At 48.3% G+C, this 27,984-nt stretch overlaps 1 protein-coding gene across 1 annotated transcript in view; it reads left to right on the forward strand.

Moving 5' to 3' along the window:
- The window catches only part of tnpo3 (transportin 3), a 75,214-nt gene that overhangs the window by 43,667 nt on the left and 3,563 nt on the right, over positions 1-27,984 (forward strand). The window contains exons 15-21 of the mRNA XM_083794499.1: positions 287-347; positions 634-774; positions 20,326-20,442; positions 22,310-22,404; positions 23,996-24,152; positions 25,375-25,542; positions 26,111-26,223. Of these exons, the coding sequence (XP_083650625.1) occupies positions 287-347; positions 634-774; positions 20,326-20,442; positions 22,310-22,404; positions 23,996-24,152; positions 25,375-25,542; positions 26,111-26,223 (852 nt within the window). The remainder of the gene's footprint in view (positions 1-286; positions 348-633; positions 775-20,325; positions 20,443-22,309; positions 22,405-23,995; positions 24,153-25,374; positions 25,543-26,110; positions 26,224-27,984) is intronic.

The following is a 27,984-nucleotide window of genomic DNA, read 5'->3' on the forward strand; positions in this document are numbered from 1 at the left end:
GTGGCCGATATATAGGGCAGCTGGTCAGCACATGTTCAACAGTCTGTAATGGGTCCCCACATTCGCAGTGGGCACTGTCTGTGAGACCCCACTTCTGCATGGATGCACCAAAGCGTCCCACACCCGTCCTCAGGCGGTTGAGGGTTGTCCACTCCTTGCGGGGGAGGTGCTCGCCAGGAACATCTGTGGGATCCTCGATGTAGTGGTGAAGCCTGGATGTTCTTCTTCATTTAGTTGTCATTGTTTTTTATCACTGACCAAGTTGTCATTGTTTTTCCTTTTCTAGACACACAAACCCGATTGTAGAGAACGGACAGTCACACCCCTGTCAGAAAGTCATCCAAGAGGTTCGTTTTTCTGTGATTCCTGTCTTTTTACAGCTAAATAAAAACAGCGGTCAATCTCCTAACAATGTACTGGTCTTGTAGATCTGTCCTAACCTCTCCTGAACAATGTACTGGTCTTGTAGATCTGTCCTAACCTCTCCTGAACAATGTACTGGTCTTGTAGATCTGTCCTAACCTCTCCTGAACAATGTACTGGTCTTGTAGATCTGGCCTAACCTCTCCTGAACAATGTACTGGTCTTGTAGATCTGTCCTAACCTCTCCTGAACAATGTACTGGTCTTGTAGATTTGGCCTGTCCTGTCGGAGACCCTGAACACACACCAAGCTGACAACCGCATCGTGGAGCGCTGCTGTCGCTGTCTCAGATTCGCCGTGCGCTGCGTTGGCAAAGGGTCTGCCTCACTACTACAGCCTCTGGTCACACAGGTACATTACACTTACTCACTACTACAGCCCCCTGGTCACACAGGTACATTACACTTACTCACTACTACAGCCCCCCCCCCCCCTGGTCACATAGATACATTACACTTACTCACTACTACAGCCCCCCCTGGTCACACAGGTACATTACACTTACTCACTACTACAGCCCCCCCCTGGTCACACAGGTACATTACACTTACTCACTACTACAGCCCCCTCTGGTCACACAGGTACATTACACTTACTCACTACTACAGCCCCCCTCTGGTCACACAGGTACATTACACTTACTCACTACTACAGCCCCCCTCTGGTCACACAGGTACATTACACTTACTCACTACTACAGCCTCTGGTCACACAGGTACATTACACTTACTCACTACTACAGCCCCCCTGGTCACACAGGTACATTACACTTACTCACTACTACAGCCTCTGGTCACACAGGTACATTACACTTACTCACTACTACAGCCCCCCTCTGGTCACACAGGTACATTACACTTACTCACTACTACAGCCCCCTCTGGTCACACAGGTACATTACACTTACTCACTACTACAGCCCCCCTCTGGTCACACAGGTACATTACACTTACTCACTACTACAGCCCCCTCTGGTCACACAGGTACATTACACTTACTCACTACTACAGCCTCTGGTCACACAGGTACATTACACTTACTCACTACTACAGCCCCCCTGGTCACACAGGTACATTACACTTACTCACTACTACAGCCCCCTGGTCACACAGGTACATTACACTTACTCACTACTACAGCCCCCTGGTCACACAGATACATTACACTTACTCACTACTACAGCCCCCCTGGTCACACAGGTACATTACACTTACTCACTACTACAGCCTCTGGTCACACAGGTACATTACACTTACTCACTACTACAGCCCCCTGGTCACACAGGTACATTACACTTACTCACTACTACAGCCCTCTGGTCACACAGGTACATTACACTTACTCACTACTACAGCCCCCCTGGTCACACAGGTACATTACACTTACTCACTACTACAGCCCCCCCTGGTCACACAGGTACATTACACTTACTCACTACTACAGCCCCCTGGTCACACAGGTACATTACACTTACTCACTACTACAGCCCCCTGGTCACACAGGTACATTACACTTACTCACTACTACAGCCCCCTGGTCACACAGGTGCATTACACTTACTCACTACTACAGCCCCTCTGGTCACACAGGTACATTACACTTACTCACTACTACAGCCCCCTGGTCACACAGATACATTACACTTACTCACTACTACAGCCCCCCCTGGTCACACAGATACATTACACTTACTCACTACTACAGCCCCCTGGTCACACAGGTACATTACACTTACTCACTACTACAGCCCCCTGGTCACACAGGTACATTACACTTACTCACTACTACAGCCCCCCTGGTCACACAGATACATTACACTTACTCACTACTACAGCCCCCTGGTCACACAGATACATTACACTTACTCACTACTACAGCCCCCTGGTCACACAGGTACATTACACTTACTCACTACTACAGCCCCCTGGTCACACAGATACATTACACTTACTCACTACTACAGCCCCTCTGGTCACACAGGTACATTACACTTACTCACTACTACAGCCCCCTCTGGTCACACAGATACATTACACTTACTCACTACTACAGCCCCCCTGGTCACACAGATACATTACACTTACTCACTACTACAGCCCCCTGGTCACACAGGTACATTAAACTTACTCACTACTACAGCCCCCTGGTCACACAGATACATTACACTTACTCACTACTACAGCCCCTCTGGTCACACAGGTACATTACACTTACTCACTACTACAGCCCCTCTGGTCACACAGATACATTACACTTACTCACTACTACAGCCCCCCTGGTCACACAGGTACATTACACTTACTCACTACTACAGCCCCCTGGTCACACAGGTACATTACACTTACTCACTACTACAGCCCCCTCTGGTCACACAGGTACATTACACTTACTCACTACTACAGCCCCTCTGGTCACACAGGTACATTACACTTACTCACTACTACAGCCCCCTGGTCACACAGGTACATTACACTTACTCACTACTACAGCCCCCTCTGGTCACACAGGTACATTACACTTACTCACTACTACAGCCCTGGTCACACAGGTACATTACACTTACTCACTACTACAGCCCCCTCTGGTCACACGGGTACATTACACTTACTCACTACTACAGCCCCCTCTGGTCACACAGGTACATTACACTTACTCACTACTACAGCCCCCCTGGTCACACAGGTACATTACACTTACTCACTACTACAGCCCCCTCTGGTCACACGGGTACATTACACTTACTCACTACTACAGCCCCTCTGGTCACACAGGGTACATTACACTTACTCACTACTACAGCCCCCCTGGTCACACAGGTACATTACACTTACTCACTACTACAGCCCCCTCTGGTCACACAGGTACATTACACTTACTCACTACTACAGCCCCCTGGTCACACAGGTACATTACACTTACTCACTACTACAGCCCCCTCTGGTCACACAGGTACATTACACTTACTCACTACTACAGCCCCCCTGGTCACACAGGTACATTACACTTACTCACTACTACAGCCCCCCTGGTCACACAGGTACATTACACTTACTCACTACTACAGCCCCTCTGGTCACACAGGTACATTACACTTACTCACTACTACAGCCCCTCTGGTCACACAGGTACATTACACTTACTCACTACTACAGCCCCCTGGTCACACAGGTACATTACACTTACTCACTACTACAGCCCCCTGGTCACACAGGTACATTACACTTACTCACTACTACAGCCCCCCCTGGTCACACAGGTACATTACACTTACTCACTACTACAGCCCCCCTGGTCACACAGGTACATTACACTTACTCACTACTACAGCCCCTGGTCACACAGGTACATTACACTTACTCACTACTACAGCCCCCCTGGTCACACAGGTACATTACACTTACTCACTACTACAGCCCCTCTGGTCACACAGGTACATTACACTTACTCACTACTACAGCCCCCTGGTCACACAGGTACATTACACTTACTCACTAACTACAAGCCCCCCCTGGTCACACAGGTACATTACACTTACTCACTACTACAGCCCTCTGGTCACACAGGTGCATTACACTTACTCACTACTACAGCCCCCTGGTCACACAGGTACATTACACTTACTCACTCTACTACAGCCCTCTGGTCACACAGGTACATTACACTTACTCACTACTACAGCCCTCCCCCCCTGGTCACACAGGTACATTACACTTACTCACTACTACAGCCCCCCTGGTCACACAGGTACATTACACTTACTCACTACTACAGCCCCCCCCCTGGTCACACAGGTACATTACACTTACTCACTACTACAGCCCCCCTGGTCACACAGGTACATTACACTTACTCACTACTACAGCCCCCTGGTCACACAGGTACATTACACTTACTCACTACTACAGCCCCCTCTGGTCACACAGGTACATTACACTTACTCACTACTACAGCCCCCCCTGGTCACACAGGTGCATTACACTTACTCACTACTACAGCCTCTGGTCACACAGATAAATTACACTTACTCACTACTACAGCCCCCCCCTGGTCACACAGGTACATTACACTTACTCACTACTACAGCCCCCTGGTCACACAGATACATTACACTTACTCACTACTACAGCCCCCCCCTGGTCACACAGGTACATTACACTTACTCACTACTACAGCCCCCTGGTCACACAGGTACATTACACTTACTCACTACTACAGCCCCCTCTGGTCACACAGGTACATTACACTTACTCACTACTACAGCCCCCTCTGGTCACACAGATACATTACACTTACTCACTACTACAGCCCCCTCTGGTCACACAGGTACATTACACTTACTCACTACTACAGCCCCCCCCCTGGTCACACAGGTACATTACACTTACTCACTACTACAGCCCCCCTGGTCACACAGATACATTACACTTACTCACTACTACAGCCCCCTGGTCACACAGGTACATTACACTTACTCACTACTACAGCCCCCTCTGGTCACACAGGTACATTACACTTACTCACTACTACAGCCCCCTCTGGTCACACAGATACATTACACTTACTCACTACTACAGCCCCTCTGGTCACACAGGTACATTACACTTACTCACTACTACAGCCCCCTCTGGTCACACAGGTACATTACACTTACTCACTACTACAGCCCCCCCTGGTCACACAGGTGCATTACACTTACTCACTACTACAGCCCCCTGGTCACACAGATACATTACACTTACTCACTACTACAGCCCCCCCCTGGTCACACAGGTACATTACACTTACTCACTACTACAGCCCCCTCTGGTCACACAGATACATTACACTTACTCACTACTACAGCCCCCCCCTGGTCACACAGATACATTACACTTACTCACTACTACAGCCCCCCCCTGGTCACACAGATACATTACACTTACTCACTACTACAGCCCCCCCCTGGTCACACAGGTACATTACACTTACTCACTACTACAGCCCCCTCTGGTCACACAGATACATTACACTTACTCACTACTACAGCCCCCTCTGGTCACACAGGTACATTACACTTACTCACTACTACAGCCCCCCTCTGGTCACACAGGTACATTACACTTACTCACTACTACAGCCCCTCTGGTCACACAGATACATTACACTTACTCACTACTACAGCCCCCCCCTGGTCACACAGGTGCATTACACTTACTCACTACTACAGCCCCCCTGGTCACACAGGTACATTACACTTACTCACTACTACAGCCCCCTCTGGTCACACAGGTACATTACACTTACTCACTACTACAGCCCCCTGGTCACACAGGTACATTACACTTACTCACTACTACAGCCCCCTGGTCACACAGGTACATTACACTTACTCACTACTACAGCCCCCTGGTCACACAGGTACATTAAACTTACTCACTACTACAGCCCCCCTGGTCACACAGGTACATTACACTTACTCACTACTACAGCCCCCTGGTCACACAGGTACATTACACTTACTCACTACTACAGCCCCCTCTGGTCACACAGGTACATTACACTTACTCACTACTACAGCCCCCTGGTCACACAGGTGCATCACACTTACTCACTACTACAGCCCCCCCCTGGTCACACAGGTACATTACACTTACTCACTACTACAGCCTCCTGGTCACACAGGTACATTACACTTACTCACTACTACAGCCCCCTGGTCACACAGGTACATTACACTTACTCACTACTACAGCCCCCTGGTCACACAGGTGCATCACACTTACTCACTACTACAGCCCCCCCCTGGTCACACAGGTGCATCACACTTACTCACTACTACAGCCCCCCCCTGGTCACACAGGTACATTACACTTACTCACTACTACAGCCTCCTGGTCACACAGGTACATTACACTTACTCACTACTACAGCCCCCTGGTCACACAGGTACATTACACTTACTCACTACTACAGCCCCCTGGTCACACAGGTGCATCACACTTACTCACTACTACAGCCCCCTGGTCACACAGGTACATCACACTTACTCACTACTACAGCCCCCTCTGGTCACACAGGTACATTAAACTTACTCACTACTACAGCCCCCCCCTGGTCACACAGGTGCATCACACTTACTCACTACTACAGCCCCCCCCTGGTCACACAGGTACATTACACTTACTCACTACTACAGCCTCCTGGTCACACAGGTACATTACACTTACTCACTACTACAGCCCCCTGGTCACACAGGTACATTACACTTACTCACTACTACAGCCCCCTGGTCACACAGGTGCATCACACTTACTCACTACTACAGCCCCCTGGTCACACAGGTACATTACACTTACTCACTACTACAGCCTCTGGTCACACAGGTACATTACACTTACTCACTACTACAGCCCCCCTGGTCACACAGGTACATTACACTTACTCACTACTACAGCCCTCTGGTCACACAGATACATTACACTTACTCACTACTACAGCCCCCTGGTCACACAGGTACATTACACTTACTCACTACTACAGCCTCTGGTCACACAGGTACATTACACTTACTCACTACTACAGCCCCCTCTGGTCACACAGATACATTACACTTACTCACTACTACAGCCCCCTGGTCACACAGATACATTACACTTACTCACTACTACAACCCCCTGGTCACACAGGTACATTACACTTACTCACTACTACAGCCCCCCTGGTCACACAGGTACATTACACTTACTCACTACTACAGCCCCTCTGGTCACACAGGTACATTACACTTACTCACTACTACAGCCCCCTGGTCACACAGGTACATTACACTTACTCACTACTACAGCCCCTCTGGTCACACAGGTGCATTACACTTACTCACTACTACAGCCCCCTGGTCACACAGGTACATTACACTTACTCACTACTACAACCCCCTGGTCACACAGGTACATTACACTTACTCACTACTACAGCCCCCTGGTCACACAGATACATTACACTTACTCACTACTACAACCCCCTGGTCACACAGGTACATTACACTTACTCACTACTACAGCCCCCTGGTCACACAGGTGCATTACACTTACTCACTACTACAACCCCCTGGTCACACAGGTACATTACACTTACTCACTACTACAGCCCCCTGGTCACACAGGTACATTACACTTACTCACTACTACAGCCCCTCTGGTCACACAGGTACATTACACTTACTCACTACTACAGCCCCCTCTGGTCACACAGGTACATTACACTTACTCACTACTACAGCCCCCTCTGGTCACACAGGTACATTACACTTACTCACTACTACAGCCCCCTCTGGTCACACAGGTACATTACACTTACTCACTACTACAGCCCCCTGGTCACACAGGTGCATTACACTTACTCACTACTACAGCCCCCTGGTCACACAGGTGCATTACACTTACTCACTACTACAGCCCCCTGGTCACACAGGTACATTACACTTACTCACTACTACAGCCCCCTGGTCACACAGGTACATTACACTTACTCACTACTACAGCCCCCTGGTCACACAGGTACATTACACTTACTCACTACTACAGCCCCCTCTGGTCACACAGGTACATTACACTTACTCACTACTACAGCCCCTCTGGTCACACAGGTGCATTACACTTACTCACTACTACAACCCCCTGGTCACACAGGTACATTACACTTACTCACTACTACAGCCCCCTGGTCACACAGGTACATTACACTTACTCACTACTACAGCCCCTCTGGTCACACAGGTACATTACACTTACTCACTACTACAGCCCCCCCCCTGGTCACACAGATACATTACACTTACTCACTACTACAGCCCCCCCTGGTCACACAGGTACATTACACTTACTCACTACTACAGCCCCCTCTGGTCACACAGGTACATTACACTTACTCACTACTACAGCCCCCTCTGGTCATACAGGTACATTACACTTACTCACTACTACAGCCCCCCTCTGGTCACACAGGTACATTACACTTACTCACTACTACAGCCCCCTGGTCACACAGGTACATTACACTTACTCACTACTACAGCCCCCCTGGTCACACAGGTACATTACACTTACTCACTACTACAGCCCCCTGGTCACACAGGTACATTACACTTACTCACTACTACAGCCCCCTGGTCACACAGGTACATTACACTTACTCACTACTACAGCCCCCTGGTCACACAGGTACATTACACTTACTCACTACTACAGCCCTCTGGTCACACAGATACATTACACTTACTCACTACTACAGCCCCCCTCTGGTCACACAGGTACATTACACTTACTCACTACTACAGCCCCCTGGTCACACAGGTACATTACACTTACTCACTACTACAGCCCCCCCTGGTCACACAGGTACATTACACTTACTCACTACTACAGCCCCCTGGTCACACAGGTGCATTACACTTACTCACTACTACAGCCCCCCCTGGTCACACAGGTACATTACACTTACTCACTACTACAGCCCCCTCTGGTCACACAGGTACATTACACTTACTCACTACTACAGCCCCCTCTGGTCATACAGGTACATTACACTTACTCACTACTACAGCCCCCCTCTGGTCACACAGGTACATTACACTTACTCACTACTACAGCCCCCTGGTCACACAGGTACATTACACTTACTCACTACTACAGCCCCCCCTGGTCACACAGGTACATTACACTTACTCACTACTACAGCCCCCTGGTCACACAGGTACATTACACTTACTCACTACTACAGCCCCCTGGTCACACTGTACATTACACTTACTCACTACTACAGCCCCTCTGGTCACACAGATACATTACACTTACTCACTACTACAGCCCCCCTGGTCACACAGGTACATTACACTTACTCACTACTACAGCCTCTGGTCACACAGGTACATTACACTTACTCACTACTACAGCCCCCTGGTCACACAGGTACATTACACTTACTCACTACTACAGCCCTCTGGTCACACAGGTACATTACACTTACTCACTACTACAGCCCCCCCCTGGTCACACAGGTACATTACACTTACTCACTACTACAGCCCCCCTGGTCACACAGGTACATTACACTTACTCACTACTACAGCCCCCTCTGGTCACACAGGTACATTACACTTACTCACTACTACAGCCCCCCTCTGGTCACACAGGTACATTACACTTACTCACTACTACAGCCCCCCTGGTCACACAGGTACATTACACTTACTCACTACTACAGCCCCCTCTGGTCACACAGGTGCATTACACTTACTCACTACTACAGCCCCCTCTGGTCACACAGGTACATTACACTTACTCACTACTACAGCCCCCTCTGGTCACACAGGTACATTACACTTACTCACTACTACAGCCCCCTCTGGTCACACAGATACATTACACTTACTCACTACTACAGCCCCCCCTGGTCACACAGATACATTACACTTACTCACTACTACAGCCCCCTCTGGTCACACAGATACATTACACTTACTCACTACTACAGCCCCCTGGTCACACAGGTACATTACACTTACTCACTACTACAGCCCCCTGGTCACACAGGTACATTACACTTACTCACTACTACAGCCCCCCTGGTCACACAGGTACATTACACTTACTCACTACTACAGCCTCTGGTCACACAGGTACATTACACTTACTCACTACTACAGCCCCCTGGTCACACAGGTGCATCACACTTACTCACTACTACAGCCCCCCCCTGGTCACACAGGTGCATCACACTTACTCACTACTACAGCCCCCCCCTGGTCACACAGGTACATTACACTTACTCACTACTACAGCCTCCTGGTCACACAGGTACATTACACTTACTCACTACTACAGCCCCCTGGTCACACAGGTACATTACACTTACTCACTACTACAGCCCCCTGGTCACACAGGTGCATCACACTTACTCACTACTACAGCCCCCTGGTCACACAGGTACATCACACTTACTCACTACTACAGCCCCCTCTGGTCACACAGGTACATTAAACTTACTCACTACTACAGCCCCCCCCTGGTCACACAGGTGCATCACACTTACTCACTACTACAGCCCCCCCCTGGTCACACAGGTACATTACACTTACTCACTACTACAGCCTCCTGGTCACACAGGTACATTACACTTACTCACTACTACAGCCCCCTGGTCACACAGGTACATTACACTTACTCACTACTACAGCCCCCTGGTCACACAGGTGCATCACACTTACTCACTACTACAGCCCCCTGGTCACACAGGTACATTACACTTACTCACTACTACAGCCTCTGGTCACACAGGTACATTACACTTACTCACTACTACAGCCCCCCTGGTCACACAGGTACATTACACTTACTCACTACTACAGCCCTCTGGTCACACAGATACATTACACTTACTCACTACTACAGCCCCCTGGTCACACAGGTACATTACACTTACTCACTACTACAGCCTCTGGTCACACAGGTACATTACACTTACTCACTACTACAGCCCCCTCTGGTCACACAGATACATTACACTTACTCACTACTACAGCCCCCTGGTCACACAGATACATTACACTTACTCACTACTACAACCCCCTGGTCACACAGGTACATTACACTTACTCACTACTACAGCCCCCCTGGTCACACAGGTACATTACACTTACTCACTACTACAGCCCCTCTGGTCACACAGGTACATTACACTTACTCACTACTACAGCCCCCTGGTCACACAGGTACATTACACTTACTCACTACTACAGCCCCTCTGGTCACACAGGTGCATTACACTTACTCACTACTACAGCCCCCTGGTCACACAGGTACATTACACTTACTCACTACTACAACCCCCTGGTCACACAGGTACATTACACTTACTCACTACTACAGCCCCCTGGTCACACAGATACATTACACTTACTCACTACTACAACCCCCTGGTCACACAGGTACATTACACTTACTCACTACTACAGCCCCCTGGTCACACAGGTGCATTACACTTACTCACTACTACAACCCCCTGGTCACACAGGTACATTACACTTACTCACTACTACAGCCCCCTGGTCACACAGGTACATTACACTTACTCACTACTACAGCCCCTCTGGTCACACAGGTACATTACACTTACTCACTACTACAGCCCCCTCTGGTCACACAGGTACATTACACTTACTCACTACTACAGCCCCCTCTGGTCACACAGGTACATTACACTTACTCACTACTACAGCCCCCTCTGGTCACACAGGTACATTACACTTACTCACTACTACAGCCCCCTCTGGTCACACAGGTACATTACACTTACTCACTACTACAGCCCCCTGGTCACACAGGTGCATTACACTTACTCACTACTACAGCCCCCTGGTCACACAGGTGCATTACACTTACTCACTACTACAGCCCCCCTGGTCACACAGGTACATTACACTTACTCACTACTACAGCCCCCTGGTCACACAGGTACATTACACTTACTCACTACTACAGCCCCCTGGTCACACAGGTACATTACACTTACTCACTACTACAGCCCCCTCTGGTCACACAGGTACATTACACTTACTCACTACTACAGCCCCTCTGGTCACACAGGTGCATTACACTTACTCACTACTACAACCCCCTGGTCACACAGGTACATTACACTTACTCACTACTACAGCCCCCTGGTCACACAGGTACATTACACTTACTCACTACTACAGCCCCTCTGGTCACACAGGTACATTACACTTACTCACTACTACAGCCCCCCCCTGGTCACACAGATACATTACACTTACTCACTACTACAGCCCCCCCTGGTCACACAGGTACATTACACTTACTCACTACTACAGCCCCCTCTGGTCACACAGGTACATTACACTTACTCACTACTACAGCCCCCTCTGGTCATACAGGTACATTACACTTACTCACTACTACAGCCCCCCTCTGGTCACACAGGTACATTACACTTACTCACTACTACAGCCCCCTGGTCACACAGGTACATTACACTTACTCACTACTACAGCCCCCCTGGTCACACAGGTACATTACACTTACTCACTACTACAGCCCCCTGGTCACACAGGTACATTACACTTACTCACTACTACAGCCCCCTGGTCACACAGGTACATTACACTTACTCACTACTACAGCCCCCTGGTCACACAGGTACATTACACTTACTCACTACTACAGCCCTCTGGTCACACAGATACATTACACTTACTCACTACTACAGCCCCCCTCTGGTCACACAGGTACATTACACTTACTCACTACTACAGCCCCCTGGTCACACAGGTACATTACACTTACTCACTACTACAGCCCCCCCTGGTCACACAGGTACATTACACTTACTCACTACTACAGCCCCCTGGTCACACAGGTGCATTACACTTACTCACTACTACAGCCCCCCCTGGTCACACAGGTACATTACACTTACTCACTACTACAGCCCCCCCTGGTCACACAGGTACATTACACTTACTCACTACTACAGCCCCCTCTGGTCACACAGGTACATTACACTTACTCACTACTACAGCCCCCTCTGGTCATACAGGTACATTACACTTACTCACTACTACAGCCCCCCTCTGGTCACACAGGTACATTACACTTACTCACTACTACAGCCCCCTGGTCACACAGGTACATTACACTTACTCACTACTACAGCCCCCCCTGGTCACACAGGTACATTACACTTACTCACTACTACAGCCCCCTGGTCACACAGGTACATTACACTTACTCACTACTACAGCCCCCTGGTCACACTGTACATTACACTTACTCACTACTACAGCCCCTCTGGTCACACAGATACATTACACTTACTCACTACTACAGCCCCCCTGGTCACACAGGTACATTACACTTACTCACTACTACAGCCTCTGGTCACACAGGTACATTACACTTACTCACTACTACAGCCCCCTGGTCACACAGGTACATTACACTTACTCACTACTACAGCCCTCTGGTCACACAGGTACATTACACTTACTCACTACTACAGCCCCCCCCTGGTCACACAGGTACATTACACTTACTCACTACTACAGCCCCCCTGGTCACACAGGTACATTACACTTACTCACTACTACAGCCCCCTCTGGTCACACAGGTACATTACACTTACTCACTACTACAGCCCCCCTCTGGTCACACAGGTACATTACACTTACTCACTACTACAGCCCCCCTGGTCACACAGGTACATTACACTTACTCACTACTACAGCCCCCTCTGGTCACACAGGTGCATTACACTTACTCACTACTACAGCCCCCTCTGGTCACACAGGTACATTACACTTACTCACTACTACAGCCCCCTCTGGTCACACAGGTACATTACACTTACTCACTACTACAGCCCCCTCTGGTCACACAGATACATTACACTTACTCACTACTACAGCCCCCCCTGGTCACACAGATACATTACACTTACTCACTACTACAGCCCCCTCTGGTCACACAGATACATTACACTTACTCACTACTACAGCCCCCTGGTCACACAGGTACATTACACTTACTCACTACTACAGCCCCCTGGTCACACAGGTACATTACACTTACTCACTACTACAGCCCCCCTGGTCACACAGGTACATTACACTTACTCACTACTACAGCCTCTGGTCACACAGGTACATTACACTTACTCACTACTACAGCCCCCTGGTCACACAGGTGCATCACACTTACTCACTACTACAGCCCCCCCCTGGTCACACAGGTGCATCACACTTACTCACTACTACAGCCCCCCCCTGGTCACACAGGTACATTACACTTACTCACTACTACAGCCTCCTGGTCACACAGGTACATTACACTTACTCACTACTACAGCCCCCTGGTCACACAGGTACATTACACTTACTCACTACTACAGCCCCCTGGTCACACAGGTGCATCACACTTACTCACTACTACAGCCCCCTGGTCACACAGGTACATCACACTTACTCACTACTACAGCCCCCTCTGGTCACACAGGTACATTAAACTTACTCACTACTACAGCCCCCCCCTGGTCACACAGGTGCATCACACTTACTCACTACTACAGCCCCCCCCTGGTCACACAGGTACATTACACTTACTCACTACTACAGCCTCCTGGTCACACAGGTACATTACACTTACTCACTACTACAGCCCCCTGGTCACACAGGTACATTACACTTACTCACTACTACAGCCCCCTGGTCACACAGGTGCATCACACTTACTCACTACTACAGCCCCCTGGTCACACAGGTACATTACACTTACTCACTACTACAGCCTCTGGTCACACAGGTACATTACACTTACTCACTACTACAGCCCCCCTGGTCACACAGGTACATTACACTTACTCACTACTACAGCCCTCTGGTCACACAGATACATTACACTTACTCACTACTACAGCCCCCTGGTCACACAGGTACATTACACTTACTCACTACTACAGCCTCTGGTCACACAGGTACATTACACTTACTCACTACTACAGCCCCCTCTGGTCACACAGATACATTACACTTACTCACTACTACAGCCCCCTGGTCACACAGATACATTACACTTACTCACTACTACAACCCCCTGGTCACACAGGTACATTACACTTACTCACTACTACAGCCCCCCTGGTCACACAGGTACATTACACTTACTCACTACTACAGCCCCTCTGGTCACACAGGTACATTACACTTACTCACTACTACAGCCCCCTGGTCACACAGGTACATTACACTTACTCACTACTACAGCCCCTCTGGTCACACAGGTGCATTACACTTACTCACTACTACAGCCCCCTGGTCACACAGGTACATTACACTTACTCACTACTACAACCCCCTGGTCACACAGGTACATTACACTTACTCACTACTACAGCCCCCTGGTCACACAGATACATTACACTTACTCACTACTACAACCCCCTGGTCACACAGGTACATTACACTTACTCACTACTACAGCCCCCTGGTCACACAGGTGCATTACACTTACTCACTACTACAACCCCCTGGTCACACAGGTACATTACACTTACTCACTACTACAGCCCCCTGGTCACACAGGTACATTACACTTACTCACTACTACAGCCCCTCTGGTCACACAGGTACATTACACTTACTCACTACTACAGCCCCCTCTGGTCACACAGGTACATTACACTTACTCACTACTACAGCCCCCTCTGGTCACACAGGTACATTACACTTACTCACTACTACAGCCCCCTCTGGTCACACAGGTACATTACACTTACTCACTACTACAGCCCCCTCTGGTCACACAGGTACATTACACTTACTCACTACTACAGCCCCCTGGTCACACAGGTGCATTACACTTACTCACTACTACAGCCCCCTGGTCACACAGGTGCATTACACTTACTCACTACTACAGCCCCCCTGGTCACACAGGTACATTACACTTACTCACTACTACAGCCCCCTGGTCACACAGGTACATTACACTTACTCACTACTACAGCCCCCTGGTCACACAGGTACATTACACTTACTCACTACTACAGCCCCCTCTGGTCACACAGGTACATTACACTTACTCACTACTACAGCCCCTCTGGTCACACAGGTGCATTACACTTACTCACTACTACAACCCCCTGGTCACACAGGTACATTACACTTACTCACTACTACAGCCCCCTGGTCACACAGGTACATTACACTTACTCACTACTACAGCCCCTCTGGTCACACAGGTACATTACACTTACTCACTACTACAGCCCCCCCCCTGGTCACACAGATACATTACACTTACTCACTACTACAGCCCCCCCTGGTCACACAGGTACATTACACTTACTCACTACTACAGCCCCCTCTGGTCACACAGGTACATTACACTTACTCACTACTACAGCCCCCTCTGGTCATACAGGTACATTACACTTACTCACTACTACAGCCCCCCTCTGGTCACACAGGTACATTACACTTACTCACTACTACAGCCCCCTGGTCACACAGGTACATTACACTTACTCACTACTACAGCCCCCCTGGTCACACAGGTACATTACACTTACTCACTACTACAGCCCCCTGGTCACACAGGTACATTACACTTACTCACTACTACAGCCCCCTGGTCACACAGGTACATTACACTTACTCACTACTACAGCCCCCTGGTCACACAGGTACATTACACTTACTCACTACTACAGCCCTCTGGTCACACAGATACATTACACTTACTCACTACTACAGCCCCCCTCTGGTCACACAGGTACATTACACTTACTCACTACTACAGCCCCCTGGTCACACAGGTACATTACACTTACTCACTACTACAGCCCCCCCTGGTCACACAGGTACATTACACTTACTCACTACTACAGCCCCCTGGTCACACAGGTGCATTACACTTACTCACTACTACAGCCCCCCCTGGTCACACAGGTACATTACACTTACTCACTACTACAGCCCCCTCTGGTCACACAGGTACATTACACTTACTCACTACTACAGCCCCCTCTGGTCATACAGGTACATTACACTTACTCACTACTACAGCCCCCCTCTGGTCACACAGGTACATTACACTTACTCACTACTACAGCCCCCTGGTCACACAGGTACATTACACTTACTCACTACTACAGCCCCCCCTGGTCACACAGGTACATTACACTTACTCACTACTACAGCCCCCTGGTCACACAGGTACATTACACTTACTCACTACTACAGCCCCCTGGTCACACTGTACATTACACTTACTCACTACTACAGCCCCTCTGGTCACACAGATACATTACACTTACTCACTACTACAGCCCCCCTGGTCACACAGGTACATTACACTTACTCACTACTACAGCCTCTGGTCACACAGGTACATTACACTTACTCACTACTACAGCCCCCTGGTCACACAGGTACATTACACTTACTCACTACTACAGCCCTCTGGTCACACAGGTACATTACACTTACTCACTACTACAGCCCCCCCCTGGTCACACAGGTACATTACACTTACTCACTACTACAGCCCCCCTGGTCACACAGGTACATTACACTTACTCACTACTACAGCCCCCTCTGGTCACACAGGTACATTACACTTACTCACTACTACAGCCCCCCTCTGGTCACACAGGTACATTACACTTACTCACTACTACAGCCCCCCTGGTCACACAGGTACATTACACTTACTCACTACTACAGCCCCCTCTGGTCACACAGGTGCATTACACTTACTCACTACTACAGCCCCCTCTGGTCACACAGGTACATTACACTTACTCACTACTACAGCCCCCTCTGGTCACACAGGTACATTACACTTACTCACTACTACAGCCCCCTCTGGTCACACAGATACATTACACTTACTCACTACTACAGCCCCCCCTGGTCACACAGATACATTACACTTACTCACTACTACAGCCCCCTCTGGTCACACAGATACATTACACTTACTCACTACTACAGCCCCCTGGTCACACAGGTACATTACACTTACTCACTACTACAGCCCCCTGGTCACACAGGTACATTACACTTACTCACTACTACAGCCCCCCTGGTCACACAGGTACATTACACTTACTCACTACTACAGCCTCTGGTCACACAGGTACATTACACTTACTCACTACTACAGCCCCCTGGTCACACAGGTACATTACACTTACTCACTACTACAGCCCCCTCTGGTCACACGGGTACATTACACTTACTCACTACTACAGCCCCCTCTGGTCACACAGGTACACTACACTTACTCACTACTACAGCCCCCCTGGTCACACAGGTACATTACACTTACTCACTACTACAGCCCCCTCTGGTCACACAGATACATTACACTTACTCACTACTACAGCCCCCTGGTCACACAGGTACATTACACTTACTCACTACTACAGCCCCCTGGTCACACAGATACATTACACTTACTCACTACTACAGCCCCCCCTGGTCACACAGATACATTACACTTACTCACTACTACAGCCCCCTCTGGTCACACAGATACATTACACTTACTCACTACTACAGCCCCCTGGTCACACAGGTACATTACACTTACTCACTACTACAGCCCCCTGGTCACACAGGTACATTACACTTACTCACTACTACAGCCCCCCTGGTCACACAGGTACATTACACTTACTCACTACTACAGCCTCTGGTCACACAGGTACATTACACTTACTCACTACTACAGCCCCCTCTGGTCACACGGGTACATTACACTTACTCACTACTACAGCCCCCTCTGGTCACACAGGTACACTACACTTACTCACTACTACAGCCCCCCTGGTCACACAGGTACATTACACTTACTCACTACTACAGCCCCCTCTGGTCACACAGATACATTACACTTACTCACTACTACAGCCCCCTGGTCACACGGGTACATTACACTTACTCACTACTACAGCCCCCTCTGGTCACACGGGTACATTACACTTACTCACTACTACAGCCCCCCTGGTCACACAGGTACATTACACTTACTCACTACTACAGCCCCCTCTGGTCACACGGGTACATTACACTTACTCACTACTACAGCCCCCTGGTCACACAGGTACATTACACTTACTCACTACTACAGCCCCCTCTGGTCACACGGGTACATTACACTTACTCACTACTACAGCCCCCTGGTCACACAGATACATTACACTTACTCACTACTACAGCCCCCCTGGTCACACAGATACATTACACTTACTCACTACTACAGCCCCCCTGGTCACACAGATACATTACACTTACTCACTACTACAGCCCCCCTGGTCACACAGATACATTACACTTACTCACTACTACAGCCCCCCTGGTCACACAGGTACATTACACTTACTCACTACTACAGCCCCCCTCTGGTCACACGGGTACATTACACTTACTCACTACTACAGCCCCCTGGTCACACAGGTACATTACACTTACTCACTACTACAGCCCCCCTGGTCACACAGGTACATTACACTTACTCACTACTACAGCCCCCTCTGGTCACACGGGTACATTACACTTACTCACTACTACAGCCCCCTGGTCACACAGGTACATTACACTTACTCACTACTACAGCCCCCCTGGTCACACAGGTACATTACACTTACTCACTACTACAGCCCCCTCTGGTCACACAGGTACATTACACTTACTCACTACTACAGCCCCCTGGTCACACAGGTACATTACACTTACTCACTACTACAGCCCCTCTGGTCACACAGGTACATTACACTTACTCACTACTACAGCCCCCTCTGGTCACACAGGTACATTACACTTACTCACTACTACAGCCTCTGGTCACACAGATACATTACACTTACTCACTACTTCAGCCCCCCCCTGGTCACACAGGTACATTACACTTACTCACTACTACAGCCTCTGGTCACACAGGTACATTACACTTACTCACTACTACAGCCCCCTGGTCACACAGGTACATTACACTTACTCACTACTACAGCCCCCTGGTCACACAGGTACATTACACTTACTCACTACTACAGCCCCCTGGTCACACAGGTACATTACACTTACTCACTACTACAGCCCCCTGGTCACACAGGTACATTACACTTACTCACTACTACAGCCCCCTGGTCACACTGTACATTACACTTACTCACTACTACAGCCCCCCCTGGTCACACAGGTACATTACACTTACTCACTACTACAGCCCCCTGGTCACACAGATACATTACACTTACTCACTACTACAGCCCCTCTGGTCACACAGGTACATTACACTTACTCACTAGTTGATCACAAATCACATTTGTTTGTTCGTTCCCCAGATGGTCAGTGTGTACCAGGTGTATCCCCACTCCTGTTTCCTGTACCTGGGAAGCATCCTTGTAGACGAGTACGGTATGGAGGATGGATGCAGACAGGGACTACTGGACATGTTACAGGTAACCCATGGACATGTAGAGTACCCATTGTTACAGGTAACCCATGGTCATGTACAGTACCCACTGTTACAGGTAACCCATGCACATGTAGAGCAGTGTTACAGGTAACCCATGGACATGTAGAGCAGTGTTACAGGTAACCCATAGACATGTAGAGCAGTGTTACAGGTAACCCATAGACATGTAGAGCAGTGTTACAGGTAACCCATGGACATGTAGAGCAGTGTTACAGGTAACCCATGGACATGTAGAGCAGTGTTACAGGTAACCCATAGACATGTAGAGCAGTGTTACAGGTAACCCATGGACATGTAGAGCAGTGTTACAGGTAACCCATGGACATGTAGAGCAGTGTTACAGGTAACCCATGGACATGTAGAGCAGTGTTACAGGTAACCCATGGACATGTAGAGCAGTGTTACAGGTAACCCATAGACATGTAGAGCAGTGTTACAGGTAACCCATGGACATGTAGAGCAGTGTTACAGGTAACCCATAGACATGTAGAGCAGTGTTACAGGTAACCCATAGACATGTAGAGCAGTGTTACAGGTAACCCATAGACATGTAGAGCAGTGTTACAGGTAACCCATGGACATGTAGAGCAGTGTTACAGGTAACCCATAGACATGTAGAGCAGTGTTACAGGTAACCCATGGACATGTAGAGCAGTGTTACAGGTAACCCATGGACATGTAGAGCAGTGTTACAGGTAACCCATAGACATGTAGAGCAGTGTTACAGGTAACCCATGGACATGTAGAGCAGTGTTACAGGTAACCCATGGACATGTAGAGCAGTGTTACAGGTAACCCATGGACATGTAGAGCAGTGTTACAGGTAACCCATGGACATGTAGAGCAGTGTTACAGGTAACCCATGGACATGTAGAGCAGTGCTGCCAACGGATATTCCATATTCGAACGTCATTTTTGGCCAATTCTGGGAGCACTAATATATAGAGTACCCATTTTTGGCGATGTGCCGTCTAACACAGGATCTTTGCTTAGAATTGGACGGAGTGATTTATTTTATATCGAGTTATTCATGTTTTAAGATTTTCGGTCTCGTCGGCTAAAATGGGGGGAACATTTTCCATTACGTCCCACCGGAAAATAACATTGAATATTGCCCAACAGGCACTCCCAGCGATCGGTTTTGATATCAATAAATCTCCGTCCTGAGCGCTGGGCGATACTAATTGATAGGGAGGAGAACTCCGTCCTGTGTGCTAAGGGTGTTAATCATGGCTGTGTTCCTCCTCTCCTCCTATAGAGCGGGGCAGTCCCTCCCCCTTTCAGAACAACGAGTGGCCCAGGAAATGAAAACACAATTTTCAATTTCCCCAATAGGCAGTTCTTATTTAATTTATTTAAAGACCTTTTAAGCGTTGTACGAAGCCAACTCTTGTCGTGACAAATCATGACAACACACACAATATTTTGGACCAAACAAATAATTACAAAGAAGAAAAACAACAAAAAAAAGTGTTGTAACCTGCCGTTTTTTTCTACTTTCTAATTCTTTGTTTGGCCCGAAAAATTCTGTGTGTTGTCATGATTTGTCACGACAAGAGTTGGCTTCGTACGACGCTTAAAAGGTCTTTAAATAAATTAAATAAGAACTGCCTATGGGGAAATGCATTGTGTTTTCATTTCCTGGGCCACTCGTTGTTCTGAAAGGGGGAGGGACTGCGACGCTCTATCGGCTCTCTGTATGCTAATATATTCCTCCTCTCGTCCAATAGGCTCTCTGTATGCTAATGTGTTCCTCCTCTCGCCCAATAGGCTCTCTGTATGCTAATGTGTTCCTCCTCTCGTCCAATAGGCTCTCTGTATGCTAATGTATTCCTCCTCTCGCCCAATAGGCTCTCTGCATGCCCACCTTCATCCTATTGGAGCAGCCCAACGGTCTGCGCAACCACCCTGACACAGTGGACGACCTCTTCAGACTGGCCACCCGGTATGACCTTTGACCTGTCACTGCCACTGGTGCTATGACCTTTGACCTGTCGCTGCCCATTGGTGTTAGACCTGCCGAACGATTCTACAAATGTCTTCTAAATCCTGACACTTTTCTGAAAAAAACTTATGTCAGTCGTTCTCAAACATTTTCATGTCAAGGACCCACAAGATTATATGTAATTGGCCGCCGACCCCAATCTGAAAATATGTTGTTCCAGGGACCCCCCAGAAGCAAAGATTTGAGTAAAAACGTTAGCTCTGAAAGAATATATATTCAAAGATTTGCACTACGTTTTCACGATTTTCCAAAAATAGCAGACCTACAAGCTTGTAGCTCTGCCTATTTTTCAATAGCTAAAGTATAACAATGATTAATTGGGGAGAAGCTATTTTAATGTTGTCACATGCATGGATGCTATATGGACCCCCTCTAAAATGAGATGCAGCATCTCAAAGGGCTATAAATTAAGTGGTGGGGGAAAAAATTGATCATCGATTAATCGCGATGCCGTCATGGGCGATAATTCATTGATGCACAAATGTCAAAAATCGATTGTATAATATATTTTTTTTACCGGAGCAAAAGGGCGGAACTAATCTGTGACTGCACTACGGCGTCGTACCGGACCGTTTAGAGTGACGCACACAGCTCTCACACACGCTTTTGATTTCAACAACCACAGAACTAGTTACCAACGCGAAGGGGAAGAGAAATGACAGAAAGGGAACACTTTGGATTGTATGAGGTTGAGGGGACACGAGAACTCGATAAAACTCACACCATCGACCGCCTGTGAAATGTGGCCGAGATGGGACGATGTAGTGTGGCTCCAAAGTGCTAACATGGCCCGGAATCCGTCGCTCCCCACGACCGAATGTGAACGTAATTCCTTTGCAATAAAAGTGCCGATGGACTTCGTAATTCTAGTCGCCTTTTCTGAGTGCATGGGCAGCTGTCCGTGTGTTGGGGATGGGGATGGTTGTCTTGACTGCATCTCTGGATGTCAGTGGGCAATATGGTCTTGTACACGTTGTGAGTTGTATCGAGTTCCCGTGTCCCCTCAACATCATAGAATCCAAAATGTTGCCATATACTTGTAAAATACTTTAAACCAAATGCTCCTTAATGTGTGCAAACAAACAGAAAAGTGCAACATAATAGTCTCAAGAACTGACCCAAAGCTTCCACTTCAGTAACTGATAATTAAATCCCTGAATAAGGAAACAAAGAAAAGCACCTTTTTTGTCCTAATAAAGTTTAAAATTTGACAGAGTGCTGACCTCGACCTCAACCGAAATCCTGCCCATGTATTTCTATGACATGACGTAATGTAGCCCAATTAATCGGGATTAATCGAATCGTGACCCTCGTAAATCGATATGTAATCGCATCGCCAGATAACTGGCGATATCCGCCCCTAGCTATAATCCTAATAAATTCTGACCAATTCTGACTGAAATAATCTGAATCAACTTTATCAGAATCAAGGTGTTTAGTAGTTCTGTATTCCTGCATGTCTAACGCCCATCTGGTCCGGTCACGCTGCTCAGCAGCATAATAAACCCATCTGGTCTCTCCCCCCGTCCAGGTTCGTCCAGCGCAGTCCGGTCACGCTGCTCAGCAGCAGCATCATCGTCCACATCATCCAGTGTGCCATCGCCGCCACCACGCTGGACCACCGGGACGCCAACTGTAGCGTCATGAAGTTCGTCCGAGACCTCATCCACACCGGGGTCAGCAACGACGTGAGTGACCTTTAACCTTAGACCTCATCCACACCGGGGTCAGCAACGACGTGAGTGACCTTTAACCTTAGACCTCATCCACACCGGGGTCAGCAACGACGTGAGTGACCTTTAACCTTAGACCTCATCCACACCGGGGTCAGCAACGACGTGAGTGACCTTTAACCTTAGACCTCATCCACACCGGGGTCAGCAACGACATGAGTGACCTTTAACCTTAGACCTCATCCACACCGGGGTCAGCAACGACGTGAGTGACCTTTAACCTTAGACCTCATCCACACCGGGGTCAGCAACGACGTGAGTGACCTTTAACCTTAGACCACATCCACACCGGGGTCAGCAACGACGTGAGTGACCTTTAACCTTAGACCTCATCCACACCGGGGTCAGCAACGACGTGAGTGACCTTTAACCTTAGACCTCATCCACACCGGGGTCAGCAACGACGTGAGTGACCTTGTGATGACCACGGCTAAAACCAAGACAAAAAATGTTCGTCGACTACCTTTTTCCACTGCCGAAAACTAAATGAAAACTAAGCTATGGTGACTAAAACTAAATGTATTGACAATTTCGTCAACAGCTACAAACTAGACTAAAATGCTAGGAACGGGACTAGTGGACAAGAGATCCAGTATAAGTCATTTTACGCTGAAAATAGCCGGTAGCCAGGTGACTAAAATGTGCAAGATTTGCTGCCAAAAACAACACGGCTCCGTCAGGCGTGCAATGTCTGACGACGTTGGCAAGAACGGTGGTTTCAGAAAATATATTTGATTAGAAAATGTAGTCCAGCTGGCCTCCTTACTTTGGGTACGTCGTTACTCGTTCCTCCTGGCCTCCTTACTTTGGGTACGTCGTTACTCGTTATAGGCAAAAAAATGTTTCAGAAATTGTGAAAAAAGCCAATCTACAAGCTGACTTGCAAGGAGATGCATTGCAACGCGTTGTGTATACTAACCTAACCTGCCATACATGGGCAACTGGCGGCCCGGGGTCCACATGCGGCCCCCACCATCACTTTATGCTAAATGCTTTTTGAGCTTGTAGATCAGCTATTTTTGCTATGACAGAAATATGCAACGTTGGCCCTCTAAAGAGAGCGTGGAAATATAGTGGCTCTAGCCATCGTCAAAGGTGCCCAGCCCTGATTTGTGTGTGTGTGTGTGTGTGTGTGTGTGTGTGTGTGTGTGTGTGTATTGTATTTGTTCTCCTGCAGCACGAGGATGACTTCGAGGTGCGTAAGCAGCTGATTGGCCAGGCCATGGAGCAGCATGGTCAGCAACTGGTCACTCAGCTCATGCACACGTGTTGTTTCTGCCTGCCTCCGTACACGCTCCCCGATGTGGCCGAGGTGCTCTGGGAGATCATGGTGTTCGACAGGCCGGTGAGTACATGACATACAGTATATCCATACCCTAACCCTCCGTACACGCTCCCCGATGTGGCCGAGGTGCTCTGGGAGATCATGGTGTTCGGGTTAGGACCGCAGCGTCCTGCCACTAGATGGCACAGTTTCTGAGCTTCATTTGGGGGGGGGGGGGGGGGTTTGAGAGTTTTTAGAAGTGTTGAGAACAACAATCACGTATTTATTAACAAGAGAACGCTCCTGGATAATGACACAACACCAAAGTATCATGGCAACCTCCCAATTACAGCTTCACACCCCTCTGATACTCAGAGGGGTGTGAAGCTGTCACGTCGAGAGGTCCCAAAATAAAAACACACATAGGTTGAAAATAATAGAACACTCATTTAACGCATAGAAATGGCTGTTCTTCAGGCCTGTTCTATAAATCACTAGAAGAGGCTCTTGACTGCTGGCACCAGGTGGAAGAGTTGCTAACTCTGTCAGCAGTTCTCTAAAGACAGACTTACATAGATAGAAAGCATGTTCCCATTTACACCTGCTGTCCAAAGAGTGACGGTGGATATTTATGTCTTTTCTTTTCTAGACGTTCTGCCGCTGGCTGGAGAACGCGCTGAAGGGGCTTCCTAAGGAAACGTCGGGCGGAGCGGTGACCGTCACGCACAAACAGCTCACAGACTTCCACAAGCAAGTCACTAGGTGAGCAGTGACTTGGTTCTCATCAGTCCAAACGGTCCCCTGTTCCACTGCCGTCACTAGGTGAGCAGTGACTTGGTTCTCATCAGTCCAAACGGTCCCCTGTTCCTCTGCCGTCACTAGGTGAGCAGTGACTTGGTTCTCATCAGTCCAAACGGTCCCCTGTTCCTCTGCCGTCACTAGGTGAGCAGTGACTTGGTTCTCATCAGTCCAAACGGTCCCCTGTCCCTCTGCCGTCACTAGGTGAGCAGTGACTTGGTTCTCATCAGTCCAAACGGTCCCCTGTTCCTCTGCCGTCACTAGGTGAGCAGTGACTTGGTTCTCATCAGTCCAAACGGTCCCCTGTTCCTCTGCCGTCACTAGGTGAGCAGTGACTTGGTTCTCATCAGTCCAAACGGTCCCCTGTTCCTCTGCCGTCACTAGGGGAGCAGTGACTTGGTTCTCATCAGTCCAAACGGTCCCCTGTTCCTCTGCCGTCACTAGGTGAGCAGTGACATGGTTCTCATCAGTCCAAACGGTCCCCTGTTCCTCTGCCATCACCACAGAGGTGGCAGCGCTTCCAGGCGATGCAGTGTTGCTTTAGTCGGGATTAGGACGGCGTTCCCAAAGGCAACGTTGTGGATATGATGCCGTTCTGTGTCAGGTTGTAGCTGTGGACCATGTTGTAGCTGTGCTACAGGTGTAGCTGTGCTACAGGTTGTAGCTGTGCTACAGGTTGTAGCTGTGGACCATGTTGTAGCTGTGCTACAGGTTGTAGCTGTGGACCATGTTGTAGCTGTGCTACAGGTTGTAGCTGTGGACCATGTTGTAGCTGTGCGTACAGGTTGTAGCTGTGGACCATGTTGTAGCTGTGCTACAGGTGTAGCTGTGGACCATGTTGTAGCTGTGCTACAGGTGTAGCTGTGGACCATGTTGTAGCTGTGCTACAGGTGTAGCTGTGCTACAGGTTGTAGCTGTGGACCATGTTGTAGCTGTGCTACAGGTGTAGCTGTGGACCATGTTGTAGCTGTGCTACAGGTGTAGCTGTGGACCATGTTGTAGCTGTGCTACAGGTGTAGCTGTGCTACAGGTTGTAGCTGTGGACCATGTTGTAGCTGTGCTACAGGTGTAGCTGTGGACCATGTTGTAGCTGTGCTACAGGTGTAGCTGTGCTACAGGTTGTAGCTGTGGACCATGTTGTAGCTGTGCTACAGGTGTAGCTGTGGACCATGTTGTAGCTGTGCTACAGGTGTAGCTGTGGACCATGTTGTAGCTGTGCTACAGGTTGTAGCTGTGGACCATGTTGATGGACCAGTGTTGATTTTGTCGACTAAGACGAAAAATGTTCGTCGACTACCTTTTTTTTTTTCACTGACGAAAACTAAATGGAAACTAAGTGAAAACTAAATGAAGCTATTATGACTAAGACTAAATGTAAAATTGACAATTTCGTCAACAAATAATAACTAGACTAAAATGTTAGGAAGGGACTAGTGGACAAGAGATCCAGTATAAGTCATTTTACACTTGGTTGCATGCTGAAAATAGCAGATCTACAAGCGCCGTGACGCGTTGTGAGATTGTATTTCGGCTATTTTCAGCAAGTGTAAAATCAGTCATTACAACAGCACCAAGGCCTCCCAAAATACATTTTAGTCGACTAAATCAACTGTAGATTTAGTCGACTAAAATCTTATGACATTTTACACTGTCATAACACTAAAACATTCCAGGTGACTAAAATGTGACAAAAACTAAATGAAAACTATTAAAAGAGACTTATTG

Source organism: Protomyctophum parallelum, assembly GCF_964188405.1.
Source record: "Protomyctophum parallelum genome assembly, chromosome: 22".
Taxonomy (NCBI): Eukaryota; Metazoa; Chordata; class Actinopteri; order Myctophiformes; family Myctophidae; genus Protomyctophum; species Protomyctophum parallelum.